The 18,463-nt window shown below is 33.8% G+C and overlaps 1 protein-coding gene and 1 pseudogene across 2 annotated transcripts; both read right to left on the bottom strand.

Moving 5' to 3' along the window:
* Positions 1–1,245: 1,245 nt before the first annotated feature.
* Positions 1,246–12,472, bottom strand: LOC146904918 (uncharacterized; annotated as a pseudogene). The gene is made up of 12 exons (XR_015018035.1): positions 12,252–12,472; positions 10,828–10,880; positions 10,108–10,737; positions 9,894–10,016; positions 9,186–9,795; positions 8,997–9,078; positions 8,814–8,903; positions 8,599–8,724; positions 7,898–8,029; positions 1,874–1,983; positions 1,627–1,765; positions 1,246–1,541 (listed from the first exon to the last, which is right to left on the bottom strand). The product of XR_015018035.1 is annotated as an uncharacterized LOC146904918 (transcript).
* On the bottom strand, positions 2,010–4,087 carry LOC146904919 (protein FAR-RED IMPAIRED RESPONSE 1-like). The gene is made up of 2 exons (XM_085724782.1): positions 2,068–4,087; positions 2,010–2,017 (listed from the first exon to the last, which is right to left on the bottom strand). Exons 1-2 carry the CDS (start codon positions 4,085–4,087, stop codon positions 2,010–2,012), a joined length of 2,028 nt encoding a protein of 675 aa, XP_085580908.1.
* Positions 12,473–18,463: the final 5,991 nt, after the last annotated feature.

Below are 18,463 nucleotides of genomic sequence, written 5' to 3' on the forward strand. Positions count from 1 at the left end.
GCACCAATTCCTGATTTGCTTGCTATTCAGATGTGGCAACATCACCCCCCTCAGTTCCACATTATGGAGAAAGCCTTGCTTCGCATAAGATTGGAGAACAATATTATGGCTATAAGGAGGGTACGGTATGGGATGCTCGCAGTGTGCAAACGCTTTCTATATGCAAATAGAAAGTGTCTTTCCGCTGTTGAGGAAGAGGTCATTTTATCCACAGATGAGTATTTATCAAATACTGATGAGGAATAAATTTTTCAAATTTATGACTAACGTTATGTTTGTTAAAACTTTTGCACTTGTGTAAAATATTACTCTATGATTCCATTCTTGTTTGTGTGACCACTATGTTGGAATTATCTAAATGTGTGTATGTTGGTAACATTTTATGTTGTACTACTATTTTGGATCATTGATAGAATTATGTAAATGTGTGTATGTTTATTAGTTATTTTGTTTTATTAATACAAAGGTATTCTATATTCCATTTGCGACATCTATACATGATGCTATAGAAAATTCAAAGTGCAGGTATTCAGGCAACTATGTGATTACCTTACAGAGAATTTGTCAACCATACATGCATAACAAATTAACCATAAAAATCAACAATATAACCGTAATCTGTCAAAGGTGTAACCATATTTTTTTCCTGTCTTCAAAATTGGTCCTCATCATCCATACATGTACAAATCAAGCAGGAAAATCAACAATATAACCGTAATATTTCAAAGGTGTAACCATATTTTTTTCCTGTCTTCAAAATTGGTCCTCATCATCCATACATGTACAACAAATCAAGCAGAAAAATCAACAATATAACCGTAATATTTCAAAGGTGTAACCATATTTTTTTCCTGTCTTCAAAATTGGTCCTCATCATCCATACATGTACAACAAATCAAGCAGGAAAATCAACAATATAACCGTAATATGTCAAAGGTGTAATCATATTTTTTTCCTGTCTTCAAAATTGGTCCTTATCATCCATACATGTACAACAAATCAAGCAGGAAAATCAACAATATAACCGTAATCTGTCAAAGGTGTAACCATATTTTTTCCCTGCATTCAAAATTGGTCGTCTCTAACAGTATCGACCTCGCCTTTCAAAAATATGATTACCTTAATAATTCAAAGGTGCAAATATAACCACTCAGAATTTCGGCAGAGTCGATATTTTATACACACGTGAATTACATATAAACATGAATTACATTTAACCAGAAAAATCAACAATATAACCATAATTTGTCAAAGGTTTAACCATTTTTTTCCTGACTACAAAATAGGTCGTCTCTATGAGTACCGACCAGACCTTTCAAAATATGATGCCCTTAATACTTCAAAGGGGAAAATGGCCGTGATTATATTAACTGGCCTACAAAAAGAAAACATAATCTCTATCTTATACAAACTACATTACTTGTATGTACTATACAAAAAAGGGTCAGATCTTTCATATTAACAAGCTGTGGTTGAGTTTCAGTCCAAAAAATACCATATTTATCCAAAACATAGAAGTATGACTAATTATGTGGTACCTCCTGCAAAAGTGAATCAATAACAATTAGACGACTGAAAATCACGTTAAATGCAAACATAAAACCATGCTTAGAGTCAAATAGCCACCTTAAAATTCAGCTGCGTCCACATCTTTGCTCATTGATGCAAGTAATGACATAAAACCACTAGTTGACTGTTGGGATGAGAAGTAGTTAAGCGTATCACCGGACGCTTGAAACCCATCAGACATAGGAAGTAATGTAGGCTGTAGTATTACAGAGTGAAATATTAATTACATTTAACATAATTAACATTGTATTATTATTAAAAAAACAAATGTAATCACAATAATAATAGGTTAACACCAACTTACTTCGACAACCGAAACAATTGGTTTTTTTCTTTGCATTTTGATTCTTTTTTTCACAATCTTTTCAGTGGTGGACAACCGACGATTAGTTCGAGGACGTCCCTTACGTGGTACTTTTAACGGATTAAGAATTGGTTGATCAGGTTGCTGTGATAATGAGTCCTCCATCGTGTTTAAGCTATGATCCCCTCCCACACCACAATGTGGCTGTAAACTCATTTTGCCCAACTTCTTGGTAGACCATTTGATCATTTCTTCATACAAATCAGAGGTTTGACTAGGTGTCTCAGCCGCACATTCTGCAATTTCATAAAATGTCTTGCAAAGACCTTCAAATCTTTCTATTTGTGGTTGTAGTTTTTTGGCATTGTAACTTGTCTTCATGTGTGCATATTTTCTCTTCACATTTTTACTCCATCGTGGCAAGATAAATTTAGACGGAACCTCTTTCACTCTAAGATGACCAAGTACAAAAAGGGCATGTCTACACAAAATGCCTCTGAACTCAAACAACAAACAAGTGCACGTAACATTATTGTCTTCCCCGTTGAAATCAACACAATACTTAGTTTCGTTCGGTTTACCACAGACAATACTCTCCTCTAAAACGGTGTATGTAGATGTAAATTCCAATGTAGTCACACCTTCGAGATAACAGTTGCATTTCCCACGAAATTCTACTTGTATCTCCATATACTTGTCATGGGTGTACTCGGCTTGAAATTGTCTCTCGATTGTGGAATTTGACCCGCATGGAATGATTGTGCTTGAAGACCAAAAATCTGCCTCGTATTCCTTTTCAGCCTTGTCTTGGAGTGCGTTGTCGTATTGCTTTACAAATTCGCTTAGAGAAGTTCTTGCATTAATGTAACCATCGAAAAAAGCATTCATACTTTCACTCCTCTGTGTTGTTGACATTCCGGCCCAGAAATCATTTTTTAAATAACATGGCACCCATCTTTCCCGCTCTTCGAAAATGGTATTCAACCAATCATTTTCACCCAAACCATATTTTTCAATGAATGTTGTCCACCCAACAACAAAATCATCAACCCGCAGAGAATCATACACACAATTTTTCATATCATTTTTTATTCCTTTGTATTGTGCGTATCCTTTCAATTTTTCGGCAATTTTTCTCATTATATGCCATAGACACCACCTATGCCTAGTATTAGGAAACACAACCTGAATTGCATTCTGCATAGCCTTGCACTGATCGGTTACAATTCCCATTGGAGGCCTCGAAGACATACACCTTAGCCATGTTTCGAACAACCAGGTAAAGGACTTGGTATCTTCAGATGATAAAAGACCGCAACCTAGTAAAATGGATTGCCCATGATGATTGACCCCAACAAACGGGGCAAATGGCATGTCATACTTGTTTGTCAAGTACGTGGTATCGAATGTGACAACATCACCAAAGTATTCATAGGCAGACCTACTACGTGCATCAGCCCAGAAAATATTCTGCACATGAAAGTCCTCGTCCATGTCAATCTCATAGAAAAAGTCTTTGTTGCATTCCCTCATTCTAGCAAAGTAGGATAAAAGTGCCCTGTCATCTCCTTCCTTCCCGAGAAGGTGTCTTTCTTTTGCCACAAAGTTTCTGACATCTCTCTCCACAAATGTTAGATTTTCGTAACCACCGGCATCACATACCATGGAACGGAAACTTTTGTTCACCCGTACACCTGCCTGATCGTTTATCAAAATTGTCCGCTGTGCATACATATCAATCTTCTTATTGCCAGCAAACAACCGTGATTTAGTTGGACTTATCTCATGATTATGACATGAATTAAAAGACAAAATAGTCCATAGACCCTTCTTTAAAGCAACCGTTATCTTAGCTGAGCAATCAAGTTTCTTCGTTGGATTCGTCTTCAAAGTTGGTGGTATGTTTGATTCATGGTGACCTTCTCTTGCACAAGTTAGAATGAAATATTTTAACATGTCATCGGCCCCTTTCTTAGAGTTTCTAGTTTTGATCGCAAACCCTTGTTTCATGGCATATTCACGGTAAAAAGACTTACAATCTGCAACCGATTTAAAAGACATACCGATAGTAGGCGTGAATTTATCTGTTGCGACAGCATTTGTTGTTTCAAAGGTCCCGGAATCCGAAACGTCAACACGAGCCGCACCATCAGCTAGCTCTCCGTCAGGGGGTAATAAAGGATGATCGATCAATATAGGAGGACCATCAGCCATCGAGCATAAGTGAAAGGAAAAGTGTAAAGATTTAAATTACAATGAACTCTTCTGGCTTTTGCTGGGAAGTGATCGTAATTAGTGTTTGTACACTTCTTTTTTATTTTAAATGGATATATGTTTTTGCTTTAACAAAAAAAAATGATCGAAACTAGTGTTAATGAAGCAATCCACGTGTTGAGTTGTGTTGGATACTTAATTTTAACCTCACATTTTTTTAATATATTTAATCTCATTAGTTATTAGAATTAAAATAAATAAATAGTTCAAAAGGTAAAATTAGCCAATCTAAATTGACACGAGATAATTGAACCTGAAACTTTAAAGAGGACCATACTCTAAGATACCAAGTCTATACCGTCAAAACAACAATGGGTCTTTTAAGTTTGAGGTTTGTAGCAGTTCGGTCCGTTAATTTATTTTGGTCACACAAAAGTCTTTTAGGTTTGAGGTTTGGAAAATATTGGTCTTTTAAGTTATTTTGGTCACACATAACATATTAAATTTGGAAAAATTGTTTCCAATTTAGTGCTTATGTCACATCATCGTTTTCGTAATGTTTGGCTAACAACAGGACTACATATAAAACGTTTACAAATTTAAAAGAGTTATGTCTGACCAAAATAGCTTAAAGACCAATATATTACAACCCTCAAACTTAAAAGACTTATGTGTGACCAAAATAAACTAACAAACTGAACTGTTACAAACCTCAAACGTAAAGGACACCTCGTATAAATTAACCTAAAAATTTTTAGGTTTAAATGTGTAATTGGTCCCTGCACTTTTTTTTTTGTTTGGAATTGGTCCATGCACTTTGGAAAACTATTGGTAAGGGTCCCTCTGTTAACTTTATGTTCTAAAAATAACACAAAACTAACGCATAGCCACGTCGGCTGATAGATATTTGCCAACTGTACCAAAACTATCGAAGCAGTAATAAATAGCAGATTCATTATGAAATAAGGAAATTATAAAACTTAAAGAACAACAAATGTTGTCATACATACCATATTTTGGCCTATTGTAGAAAATAGTGGTCATATAAATGAAAAAATGTGGTCAGACATACCATATTTTGGCTTAACTTTAATTTACCGGGTATATAATAATCGCAGAACATTGTAATCACATTTTATCACTGCACTTTACGCCTAAAGACGAACGAAATCTATTTTTTGGAAAAATAGTGGTCGTGTAAATAGCAAAATGTGGTCAGACTGAGCGTATTTTTGCCTAACTTTACTTTATCGGGTATAAATAATCCCCTTTTACGCGAATCAAACATTTTTTTACTGCACTACAAACTTGTCAAACAATAAACAACAACTTTTATAAGCTTCCTGTATTTCACGCCTAAAGACGGATAAAATTTCATTTGGAGAAAAATACTGGTCACGTAAATAACAAAAATGTGGTCAGACAGCATATTTTTGGATAAATTTCCTACAACATTTCATTTGAACTCAAATGTGACCAGATTTTTTTCCTAGATGACCAACCAAGTTCTCATATAAATGAAATAAATTATGATAGGGAGAATATTTATGTACATAAATTCAATACGCATTAATTTATCACACTCTTCTCAACAAGTATAATCCTTTATATATGACCTTCGATAACAAAACAAAAAAAGGTTTTCGTCAAATGTACCTCAAAGAAATACATATATAGATAAAGGGGTATTAGGATAAAGGCAATCTAATACCATGATACACCAACGAATATTATACAAAACGCGTAAATAATTTCATAACAATCCAGCACAATCAAGTTAGACAAATGAATGTTTAACCGATCAATAAATCCGCGGGTATCTTTGCAGTATCTAATACAAATCTGGTCTTGATATTTTCTTCATGAAGCACCAGACGACAAACAATTTCACTGCGAATCCGAAGGATATCCTCCTGTAAGTAAATGCAGTTAGTTGGATATATAATCTAAACACATTCCCCATAATATATTAGTATTTAGTAGAAAATATGCATTCCAATGTGTGTTACTGTGTATAAAACATTTCCTGGAAACAAATAACTTACACATCCCATGATTTTATTTTCAAACGAGGGTTGGGGAAAAAATTCCCGTGAGATCAGAATGAAATATATGTGCAACTTGTATCTATACCACACTCCTACAACTAAGTCCCGGGAATGTTACACATGTTAACCAAACACTTTAAAAAAATAAAATTGAAACCCAAGAATAGGATTCCCAACATTTAGGGTGCGTTTGTTTGAGGGTTACAAAATTAATACCTGGGATTAGCTTTCCCAGGAATATAAATGTTGGAATCTTATTTCCAGGAAATTGTAGAAAAAAGTGTTTGTTCAATAGTATAATTCCTGGGAATTTTTTATGGCATGAACGTTAAATTTATAAAACTACCCCTGTCAATACCATCGACATTTCTAAATCCTGTTGATGAAGAGCCTAAACTCTAATCCTTCCTGAGTTCTAGTCGGTGTGGATTTACATAATCCCTGCTAGACAAACCAGGTTCTCTTTCTTGTATTACACATCCCTTTCCATATTGGCCATCATCCCAAAATCAATGCATAGAAGTCCAAACTCAATTGGGGAAAATTCCAATGGAACAAAGAAAATTATCACCGACAAAAGAAAATAATTCTTGTAAAGAATAATTTCAATTATTTTTCATTTAAAAAAAATTGAGGACAAAAATTATAAACAATCAACAACCAAGAAATATTGATATCACATGCTCTTTTCAACAATCAATTTCATATAGGAGGTGATAAGCATTGGTTAAGGGCAGAATTGGATTTTCACAGAAATTTACCTGGGAATAAAACTTTCCCATCCTATTTGACAGGAATAAAAATGGGCAAAACGCGGGTCAAACGTCGGTGTAACTGTCATTATTTTTTTCCTGGGTATAATTTATTCCTAGGCATATTTTTTTTGTTCCCATCTACCAAACAATGGCATATGTAATTCCAACCTTAGATTCCTGGGAACCATTTTTATTTTCCTCAAACAAACGCACCCATATATTCTAGTGAGTTATTCCCGGGAACAAATTAACATAACATGAAAAAACATCCCCTTATAATTCCAAAAATACGGCACACTCCTCCAGTTAAAAACCCAAACAATAGATACAACATTCAGTCATATTTGATTTCAAATATTTAATCGTAAAATAAATTGGTTTCAATATAACTACTTATACCACCTGAGTCTTAACAATTCTAATTGCTTTCAGTTTTCAATATATTGGATGTCTACTGCAATTAGGCTGTATATTTAGGGAATGCGGGAGGAAATTTTCAAATAAAGTCCGCTGTCAATGATGATTAATTGACTAAATCTCATAATATCAATAGTTACATATTACTAATTAATCAACAACAAACTAATAAAACACAATGTTTAAGAAATTTAAAGCATTACCAATGAATAGTCGGGCATACTCTTCTGCCCCCATTTTGCTTCACCATCCCACAACTCCAAGTACTTAAGAACATATACCCCACAATCATGACTGCAAAATTTAAAAATTTCAAATTAGGTAAATAAACCCTATACACAAGTAATATATCAACGAGTCATAGCATGTTATTCGACATCACTAACCAATTTTGTTGCTTTGGTAAATCCACCACTACAACCTCCAAAGAAGATTCCAACATATCTCCTTTATTGTTCGCTCCTTTATTCATCAATTCCACTACCCCTTCAAAACGGACTTTCTGTAAAAACACATGTTCTCATTTGATCAACATTAATTACACTAACAACTAAATTAACCAAAACAATTTATTTAAGAGTTACATATACCATTGCATTATCCAAACGCTGCCTTGAGGCATTTCTTTCACTGTATAACGAGTCCAGCACATACATTGTCCTCTTCCTATGGTCCAACACGTAACATGTCCAGTGGTCTTCGAACTGGGTTGGTGCAAATACCTAATTTTAATGATAAAATTTATTCAACCACGTTGCATAAAACAAATTCGTGACACATAATATTTTTTTGTTTCATTGACATCAAATTTATTAGGCAGAGTCGACGCAAGGTGAAAACAAAACTCGCAAAATTAGGGGTTACAATAGGCACCAAACATAAGCGTAAACCCCGCACAAAAAACCACACAAAACCAACCCCCCACCGAACTAATACAACACAAACCCATATAGACAAAACCACAATGCCAAATCCACTGCCTAAAGGGAATTTTAGGTAGAGTCCAGCATTATTCTCTATATTTGAATTTCAAAAAATAGCTGAAAATGCTCATGTGACCAAAATAAATCAGCAAACTCCTTGTTCTGTCAATTCAAATATGTTGCAATGCTACACAACATTGCAATACTCTAATGAAAGAAAACAGGCAGTGATGAAGGCACAATTTTTCACTAAAGTAGTGCACAAATATATTACCCACTCATCAACATTCTAGACAAAAAAAACCAATCAGAAATCATCTACACCTACAACATCATAATGATGACTTCAAGTTAAAAAATAAACTTACTAAGTCAGATGACCGCAACGCCTCAAGTGTCTTGGTCCAACGAGGCATATATATCTTGAATTTCCGCTCAGTCCATTGGAGTTTACGTCCTTCAGGATGTGCCTTTAAATCATCAACTACCTCAAACTGCAATTATAATTAATGTTAGGCATGAGATAATAAAGGTTGAATACACATCACGGTTGTTTGACTTTATACTTGATACAATTCCGTACCGAAAAATAATCTAACAAAATTAAGCGTTTCACACAACCATGTTTTCGAACTTCATCATGCATCATAGTCCTGCCAGCAATATTAATAACCTAAGGCAATACATAAATAAAAGTAAGTAATGGTTAACAAACAATATCGTAAAATCTAAATTAAAACAAAAAAGGTTAACGGAAAATACTAACATATGAGTTCACCCACTTCCTCGCCTTCATGCATTGGAAAAACTCCCCGGCAACACGCAACTCATCTACCTCACATAACACACTAAAAAAAGAAAAATAAAATGTTAATCGATTATGATAAAGCTTCAATTCAAAACCCGCGACATGAAAAAATGTAGTTAAAATACATTAAAAAAATTATATACTTACATATCTCTAGCCTTTTCATGTGTGCAGAATAAATACAGCTTTCTCAAATATGACTTAATACTTATTTGCCTTTTTTTTTTCCTTTTCAGCCATATCATCATCATCCAACTCCATCCCATTGTCTTTATCTTCTTCCATTTTTTTTTTCTTCTTCACCCACATCTTCATCATCAACCTTCATCCCATCATCATTTTCTTCTTCCAATTTTTTTTCCTCTTCACCAACATCTTCATCATCCAACTTCATCCCATCATTTTCTTCTGCTTTTCCCGCCTCACTTTTCAACCCATCATTATCCGCATCAATCTTACTACACTTTACTCCTACATGTTTTGACCCACTTCCTACTTCCATGCTACTTGGCATCGGAATATTTTCCCTACCGTCAACCTTATTTGCTTTTAATATCCTCATATCATCCTCAAGGATTGAAACCCGGGAAAGCAAATCTTTGTGTTCAGCTACCAACCTTTGATGTTCAGCCATATAAGCTTGCACATCAAAAAAAGGGCATGCACTATCTCCAATACCAACTTGAGAATGGTTAACGGCTTCAACAAAGACATCATTTTCCATGTCTTGTTGTGTTGGAACCAAGTCCTCAACCAACTAATCACATTAAATAGGTTAAATTAACATAATTGTATGCGAAAATTTAAACTATAAAACCCATTTACCGAGTTAATATACTAAAGGCAATTACTAACCTTCGCATTTGAAAAAAGGTTTGCGATTACAACATGACCTCCATCCACTTTGGTCCAATTGTTAATGCGTGGAAAACGCTTAATTGGACCACTGGTTAGGGATAAATGTTCAACCGCCCATATCTAATCAAATGACAAATAAAATTAACGTACACAACATTTGACATAACTATAGATATAATTAAAAAAACATAACCCATTTAATATTCAATACCTGCAATACGGCTGGGCAACCAGAAATGTGTATAACTGTATCATTCTTTTGTTGATGGTATCTTGATGCCGCACTACTAAGATTTTCAATTAAATCTTCGTAAACAGCAACACCCCAATTATAGGTACTAAGAGCGTCTAAATCATCAACAAGCTTAAAGAAATCTTTTTTAATATAACTGTGTGATTTCGGAAAATATAACACACACAAGGCAAATAAGATGTAAACTCTACAAAAATCATCTACGTTGTCCCCTTCTTGAAGGACCTTCAGCTTAGAATGTACACTATCAATATCAATAACTTCATTCACATCAAACAATGTTCTAACATGACTAACCCTATCACTAGTTTCCGGTAAACACTCTCCTACAATAGGCAAACCTAAAGCCAAACAAAGGTCTAGATGTTTAAAGGCCACAGTCCTAACGCCTACTCTAAATCCCAAGCTACTTGCATCCCACCTATGCAATATTTCCTTCAATAAAGTACCATTCATTCCTATATAGGTCTTCATATCCACAAGATATCGGAACGGAGTTTTCATAATTCTACTTCTTTGCGCATCAGACAATGTTCGGTTAATATCTACCAACTTATTAGTACGGGGCATTTGAGTCTTTATCTGTGGCTGCAAATTCAACAGTATTCATTCATTAATGGCATAAAACACAAACAATTACATACACATTAAACATCTCATTAATTAAATTGTACTTACACCAACAACACAATCCCTTTTTCGTTTGTTTTCCCTCATGATGTTCACTTTATCTGTTGTATACAAAAACAATTTCTATCAACATCAATTAAAACACACACAAACACCTATTCTCAACACACGTTACAAGAACGATTTGAAAAAAATTCATCTTATAACTAAAATACAAACACATTTTACAATCACATGTTTTCCACAAAAATTGAAGAACATTATCGAAATAATATTGTGACGAGTTAATGTTTTCCTATCTTTTTTACCATAGACATACTTACAAAACTTTATATTCACTTAACCATATTTTAACATATACGTAACCACATTTTTTTTCCTTCAAATTTCTAAAGCTTTAACCATTTTTTAACAAAAGTGCGACCACAAATCTTTCGACATATGTTGACACTAACTCTACGTGATATCATTTAGAGGAACAACCACAGTCAAACTACAAAAATTGGAGAAAACTTATATCCATCAGATCATCCACTAACACTTGAACAAAATCTAACAACCTACCAAATTAATCAACATAATCCAAAATTTTATTAATAAAAATCAAAGTTAGCCGTGTTATGCACTACTAACATATGTCCATCACTACTATTGCTTAACAACCAATAATCCTACCCAAAGTAATGCACACATCAGTTCATAAATAACTTCACCACAGTACTCTATTGCACAAAAATTAGCCTGTTAAAGCAACCCCAAAGCACCTGAATAACTTCACCACAATACTCTATTGCACAAAAATACAAGTCCACTGCTACATTCTGAGGTCAGTAAAATATGTTGTAGCAACTATCACACCATAAACAATGCTTCTTAAGAGTATCACATATGCAGTACTCTATAACTATTGCACCACATTGACAAAATTAAATGATTGCCAATTATAAGACGTATCAATCAACAATACTATACTGTCATGCGATTCCACTTAATCTCACACTTTGATTTATCCACCATCTTTTTAATTAACTTACTTAACTCCCTAAACAGGAGTTGGATTGTCTAACTGCTACATCGTCAAACAAACCAGTCTCACATTAATTCTGCCCTTTTGAGTTTTTTTTTTATCTTCCCTCTAGTGTTTGATTTCTCATCTCATGTCCGATTTAAATTATAAATAGTGAAATACTGTGTGTTAAAGAGTGTGTTGACATCATTCCTCAAAAAATAATGAGTCAGTTTGGATGAAAAACAAGTAATGGAAAAAAAAATTATAATTCAAACTTAACCCATTTGAACAACTCATCCGACAAATCAAATGAGTGTGCCCTACATATCAACAGACTGTAACAATGTTTCAATCTATACAATGTTTTCTATTAAAATACTTCAATTTTTCACCCCCACACTAGAGGAATGATAAAATAAAATGGCTTCAGATAACAAAATTAATTGGCAAAATTCAAACTTACAGATGAGTTTGGAGCAAGAATCAATCACCTACGTTGTATTCGGATCGGAATTTGTTGGAACGCTTTAGGGAGAGACGTCGTCGCAGAGGGTTGAGGGAGAGATCCTTCGCAGAAGGTTGAGTGAGAGATGGAGAAATCCGTCGCCTATGAATGGGTAGAGAGATAGAGCCGTCGGAGAGGGTTGAGATGGAGCCGTCGGAGAGGGTTGAGATGGAGCCGTCCTGGTCGCGTGGAGAGAGGCGCCTTTGCTTTGCTGTTCTTCGACCGTGAATAGAGAGAGAGAGAGAGACAGATCTGAAATTTTTCCTTCTTTTTTTCCTTTTCAAACCATCCCTAGCGCATGAAATTACCAAACTACCCCCGCCACATAAGCAGTGGTACAAAGGGGTGTATGGAAAAGGGTGTACATGAATCTTTTTCCAACTTTTTTTTGTAGGAAAAGTGAAATTACGAGAAGCTAGCTAGGCTGCAAGAGGTGTGTGTCCTTGTCACCAACCAAACATCCTTTTCTGTTCTGCAAGAGGTGACATGTATTCTGTATTTTTCCTTTCCTAATATTTGCATAATAAGAATTCAGCATCTTCAGAGTCAAACATGCATGCTTCCTTCATCCAACTTCGTTTAATCACTATCATCAATTCATCATCATTCATAAAAAGTAGTACTATTTTAATCCTTAATTGTAACACAATGTTACAATTTGTTAGCATGCATGCCGTATGCAGAGTTTGTTTGTGTGGTATGTAAAGTGTGAGGCAACAAACATTTATGGAAAAAGGAATCTCACGTAAAAAAAACAAAAAAACCTTCATTTGTTTTGGATTTTGATTAATTAATTTTGAAATTATAAAAAACATATGTAAGAATACATATCTAATTTGCGTTTGTTAAATTACTTTAAGAGTTTAATGATTAAATATGTTCCAATATTGTAAAGAAATTTTACACAGTAATTTAATGTAAAGGTTTTACTCATTTATGTATATCCAACGACTTATAAGTTATAACCATGTACATTTGTTGAGGTATTTTATGAATTAATACAATAAAAGGATATTATTAGGAAACACAAATGTAATATAATAGCGGGACATAATAATAAGATTTGATTAATTTGACACGTGTGTAAAAAAAAATTCGCAGTTAGTGCATTCCTTTTACTAATTCACCATTGGAATATGAATACGTTGAAAGAGACAGAAAAAATCTCGATTTTTTTTTTATTTTGAGGGAAAAAAATCTCGAAATTTGAAAATGGTGGAATTAAAAATCTTAGTAAAATAAAAGAATTTAATAAATAATGCATCGGCTCAACATGAGTAAGAATGTATTTCTTTTTCAAACAAACTTTTTTTATTTTTTGCTAAGCAAGGAGATAGACAGACATTAGGAGACAACATCAACATCCCAACTAATTGGCATCGGGAAGCCTCCGTCCTATGTCTGTCAAACTCTAAAATCCAATAAAAAAAAGGGGAAAAAGTCTGTACAAAAAGAGAGGGGGGACTAGACCAAAACCCTCAAAAAAGAAAAGAAAACAAAGGAAAAAAATAAAAAAAAATAAAAAATAGAAAGACGGAAGAGTTTCTAACCAAATAGAACTTTGAATCCCATAACCCATATTCGTCAATTTTTCCGCACAGCTGATACCTTCACGAAATTCGACGGACAATCCAATATAACAGAATCATTTGGAAGATGGAGGACCACCCTTTGCACGGGTTTGATAGGGCGTGCCTATAACTTGCTTTTTACGATTTTGCTTCTGCGCCTTTGTAAGAACTTGAGTGAAGCCTTCATCAGCCATTCGTTGATCATATTCACGGATTCTGGCCCATAAATCAAGACCATTATGTATGTTCCTGCTGATGTGAACTTGTTGTTGTACAGGTGGGCTTACCTATGCTTCATCTGTGATATTGTTTGCTGCGTGTTGAAGTTGTAAGGCATCATGGTCTACATCTGCAGCAGTGGAGTCTTGCTCATTTCCCTGATCAACTATGCTCTCCTCAGCATCTATCTCCTCTAACACATGTACAGAAGTGCTAGGCAGCCGGCCGGTGCGAGTTATAGTAACTTCTGTCTGATCCTCAAATGTGTAAGTAGCTTCAAACTCTTTATTGACAGTAATCAAATTTTCCCGAGGAGAAAATGTATCCCCTTTTTGCGCCAAATTGTCATCTGCAATGGTATGTTCTGCGACATCATCTCGAGTGATCCTGTAACAGCCCGATTTTTAGCTAGATTTATTTTATTATTTATTTAATTGCTTTTAAGTGTGTTATATGTGCTCATATGTGATTATTTGCCTCTGTGTGTATTTTTGGTCGGGAATTGTAGAATTCGGTGATATAAGGGTATTTTAGTCATTTTAGACTTAGGGGTATTTTGGTCATTTTGAGAGTAGGGGTAATTTAGTCATTGCGTTGAGAATTATTTTTAGTGCTTAATGAGAGTGGTTATTTTACTAAGTGCTAGAGGGAGTGTAGTAATTATTTTATTACCGGTAGGTGACCGTTAGTATTACATTATACCGTTAAGTGAGTAGTAATATTTTTGGTTAGAATGGAAATGGGTTAGGCCCATTTAGATGTTGTGAGTTGAGCCCAATTAGATGGAACCTATATAAGCTCTAGTTGGTAGAGGAAATAGGGTTTTTGCCAACATTTTTCATTTTCAATTGAGAAGAGATAGATATAGAGAGAGAGAGAGAGAGAGAGAGAGAGAGAGAGAGAGAGAGAGAGAGAGAGAGAGAGAGAGAGAGAGAAGACAAGGGTTTGAAGAGGGGATCTAGAGAAGGCTAGAGGGAGGTCAAGCTTCAAGGATTGGAGCTAGGATTGGAGCTAAAGTGAAGCCTTAGTGTTGATTGTGAAGAATTAAGGTAAGGAGGTTAGGCTTTAATCATAATCCTTTAGTTTAATTCTACTCCAATTCATTGCATAATTGTGGTTAAGTGCTTAATTTGATTTTGGTTGTAGAATTTCATGCTTAATTTTGTTGACATGATTATATGCATGAATTGAATGTTAATTGTTTTGTTATTGTTGAATTTGTATGTCAAAATGGGTAGATATGAACATTATATGTTTTTGTGTGAAATTGATGATGAATGAAGTTGTGGTTGTTGAATTGTTGATGAATTCATGTTCAAATGTTGTTGTTGTTGTTGTTTTAACATGTGTTGTTGATGAATTGATGCAATGGATATCATTGAAATGATGAATTATGATGAGATTTGTTGTTGTTGTTCAAATTGGTGAAGTTTGTGTTAAGTTGTTCATGTGAAGGACCCAAATGAAATTTTGATATATGAGGTTGTTGACTCAGTTTTTGATGTTTTTGGATGAATTGGAATTGGTAGAATTTCTGTTTTCATATTGTGCTTGTGTTAGTCGAGTTGTTTGGGAGAAAACGGGTTTTTTCGTGTGAAATGTCAGTGTTTAAGCGTTTTTGCAAAAAAATGATTATGTGAGGTTTGGGAGAAATGATTTTGGGATGGTTGAAACTTGAATTTTTCTGTAGATTATGATAGAGCTAAGTGCCAGGAGCGTATAGGCGAAAACGGCGTCGAATAAGGATTAACGGTTTGATTTTTATGCGCGAAAACGTGAAGGTTGAAAATCTGCCACTGTTCAGAAGCGCTACTGTTCAGGAGCAATGTTCAGAATAAAAGATGAAGCAAGGTTATGTGAGTTTAATCTAAAACTTAGTTTTATACCTCCAAGAGTAAAACTAAAACAAAGTTCATGCAACAAAGAAACACAAACAAGATTCATCCTAAAGGAAGGTACGTGAAAGATATTTTTCAAAAGAAGTTCAAAACTAGAATGTTAAATTATGGTGACATCTCCCACTGACCTCACAATTACTCCTTGATCATATTAAACTGAAATTAAGTTGACATCTCCCACTGACTTCACAGTTACTCCTAAATTACAACATTGTCTGATTTTTACGTCCAATAATTTTTCATTAGACACATGGAGACCATTATGGTCAGATACTTTAACTTGTGAGTCATCTCCCACTTACCAAAAGGTTATTTTAGTTCAAACATGTTCTCCTAGAGATAACTCCAAATCTTACTTAAAATATGTCATAAGACAAGATTTATCTCAAAATAAACAAGCTATTATAACGAGGCCAATATAATTGTACAATCAACTTTGGGTAGAATGCACAAACTAAGGTCAAAACCCAAGCCAAAACCTCAAATGAGTTAATCAATGAGGATACATTTAACTTGGAAAATTGTCGCCTTTAGGCAAACAAATTCTTTGGTTCAACATATACTCCAATAACTCCATCTATTATAAGTTAATCAATGAGCATGCATAATAAAAGCATAACAATTACCCATTGAGGAAATATATGAGACAAAACATGAATGCATTAAAATATATCAATGGCAAGATATAGCTCAAAATGAACAAGCTATCACAATGAGGCCAATATAATTGTACAACCACCTTTGGGCAGAATGCACAAACTAAGACAAAGCCTAAGTTAAAACCTCAGATAAGTTAATCAATGAGCATGTATCGAATTCGGGAAATTGTCACCTTTGGGTAGGCAAGTTCCTTAGTTCAAAACATTCTCTAATAACTTTATCCCAAATCAATTTTTAATTGTAAAATGCGATAACCACCTTTGGGCAGTAAACTAAATGTTAAGATTAAAAACATTCCTCAAGCTACAAAAAGAAATTTCTTCAATCAATCAATAGAGGCGGTCCCACTTTGATGTTAACGGCCTATATCGACGCATGAAATTCTTTTTGCATAGGAATCATTAAATCTTGTCAAAATACGACACAGAAAAAATATGCATCATTTAAATGCATCTAAACTGGTCAATATCGTTTCAATTTGCATTCATCATAATTTTGTTTGATACAATGCGGTAGAATAGTACGTTAAAAGCACACAAAAGAAAATCAATATATAATTATGTGTTATCTTTTGGAAGAGTATTATTACCGCTAAACTCATAATCTCATTAGCAAGTAATGATTTAAATCAATTACCTACGCAGCGGAAATATACGAGACTTGAATTTTACCACCATTGAGAATAAAAGACAAAAGAGTCACAAAATTATTTAAGAAAAGACTATAATATCCTCAATGTAAGTCTCCATAATAAACAAAGAGTATTCATCAACAAATGATATTTGTTTCTCATTTCAAGATAATTGACATGTAAAATTCTCCCACTTGATAGAGAATGATAGTTGGATTATCAATCCAAGTCTTTTAAAATATTTTAAAAAATATTCAACTATATTCTCTATCACACAATGGTCATGTCAATCAATATTACACCAACACGATATGTTCATCCCCTATATAATAAGGAAACATGTGTAATCAAATTCAATAAAAGAATTTAAATTAATTAAATCATGGCTAACCTCAAAAAGGTGTAATCAATTCTCCTTGTATGTAGAGTCATTAAGCTTCGATGACTTAGAGAAAATTCCGCACAATTTGGCATATTGTCATCTCAATTGGTTCACAATTCAACAACAACCAATAAAGAAAAAGATAGTTCTTGATAATAGATCAATACAATAGAAGGATAATAGTTTTTCAATTGCCTTCAGAATTGCACAAAATTATCTTTTATGACATTTCATAAGTGAGCATATAAACAACAACAAGGCAACATGAAATTTATGCAATAATTATAAATTCATATACTCAATATTTGGTGCTATGATTGACAAAATTGAGTCTAAAGTAATTTCACAATTGCAACACTTTAATAGAATAATTCACTTCTATAAAAGAGATTTTCACAAATAATATTTTAGACTCACATCCTTGGGAATATATGTCTCACATATAAAAAAGAGATTTTACATATTTCACGAAATAAAAATTATTCCCATAAATAAAAATGTGAAAACAATGTTTGGAAATTATTTCCAATCAAATTACTAAATTTTCAAAACAAATCAATCCACCAAAATCAAATCAAATTCTTTTGAAAATGCAAAATTTGATCCATAAAATATTAATCATGGTGTTTCCTTCCGGATTTGAGATAAAATAAAATTATGCATGATGGAATATTCATATAATAATCATGCCAATATTTATTCATATTAGATGCACATGCACAATGAATCACAACATGTGAAATTTGTTTCAAAAACCGCAAACCTTATGGCAAAAGAAACAAATATAAAATCAATTTTTAGTGACAAAA

This window comes from Medicago sativa, chromosome 7 (assembly GCF_051527215.1).
Source record: "Medicago sativa cultivar Bolivia chromosome 7, Bolivia_mono, whole genome shotgun sequence".
Classification (NCBI taxonomy): domain Eukaryota; kingdom Viridiplantae; phylum Streptophyta; class Magnoliopsida; order Fabales; family Fabaceae; genus Medicago; species Medicago sativa.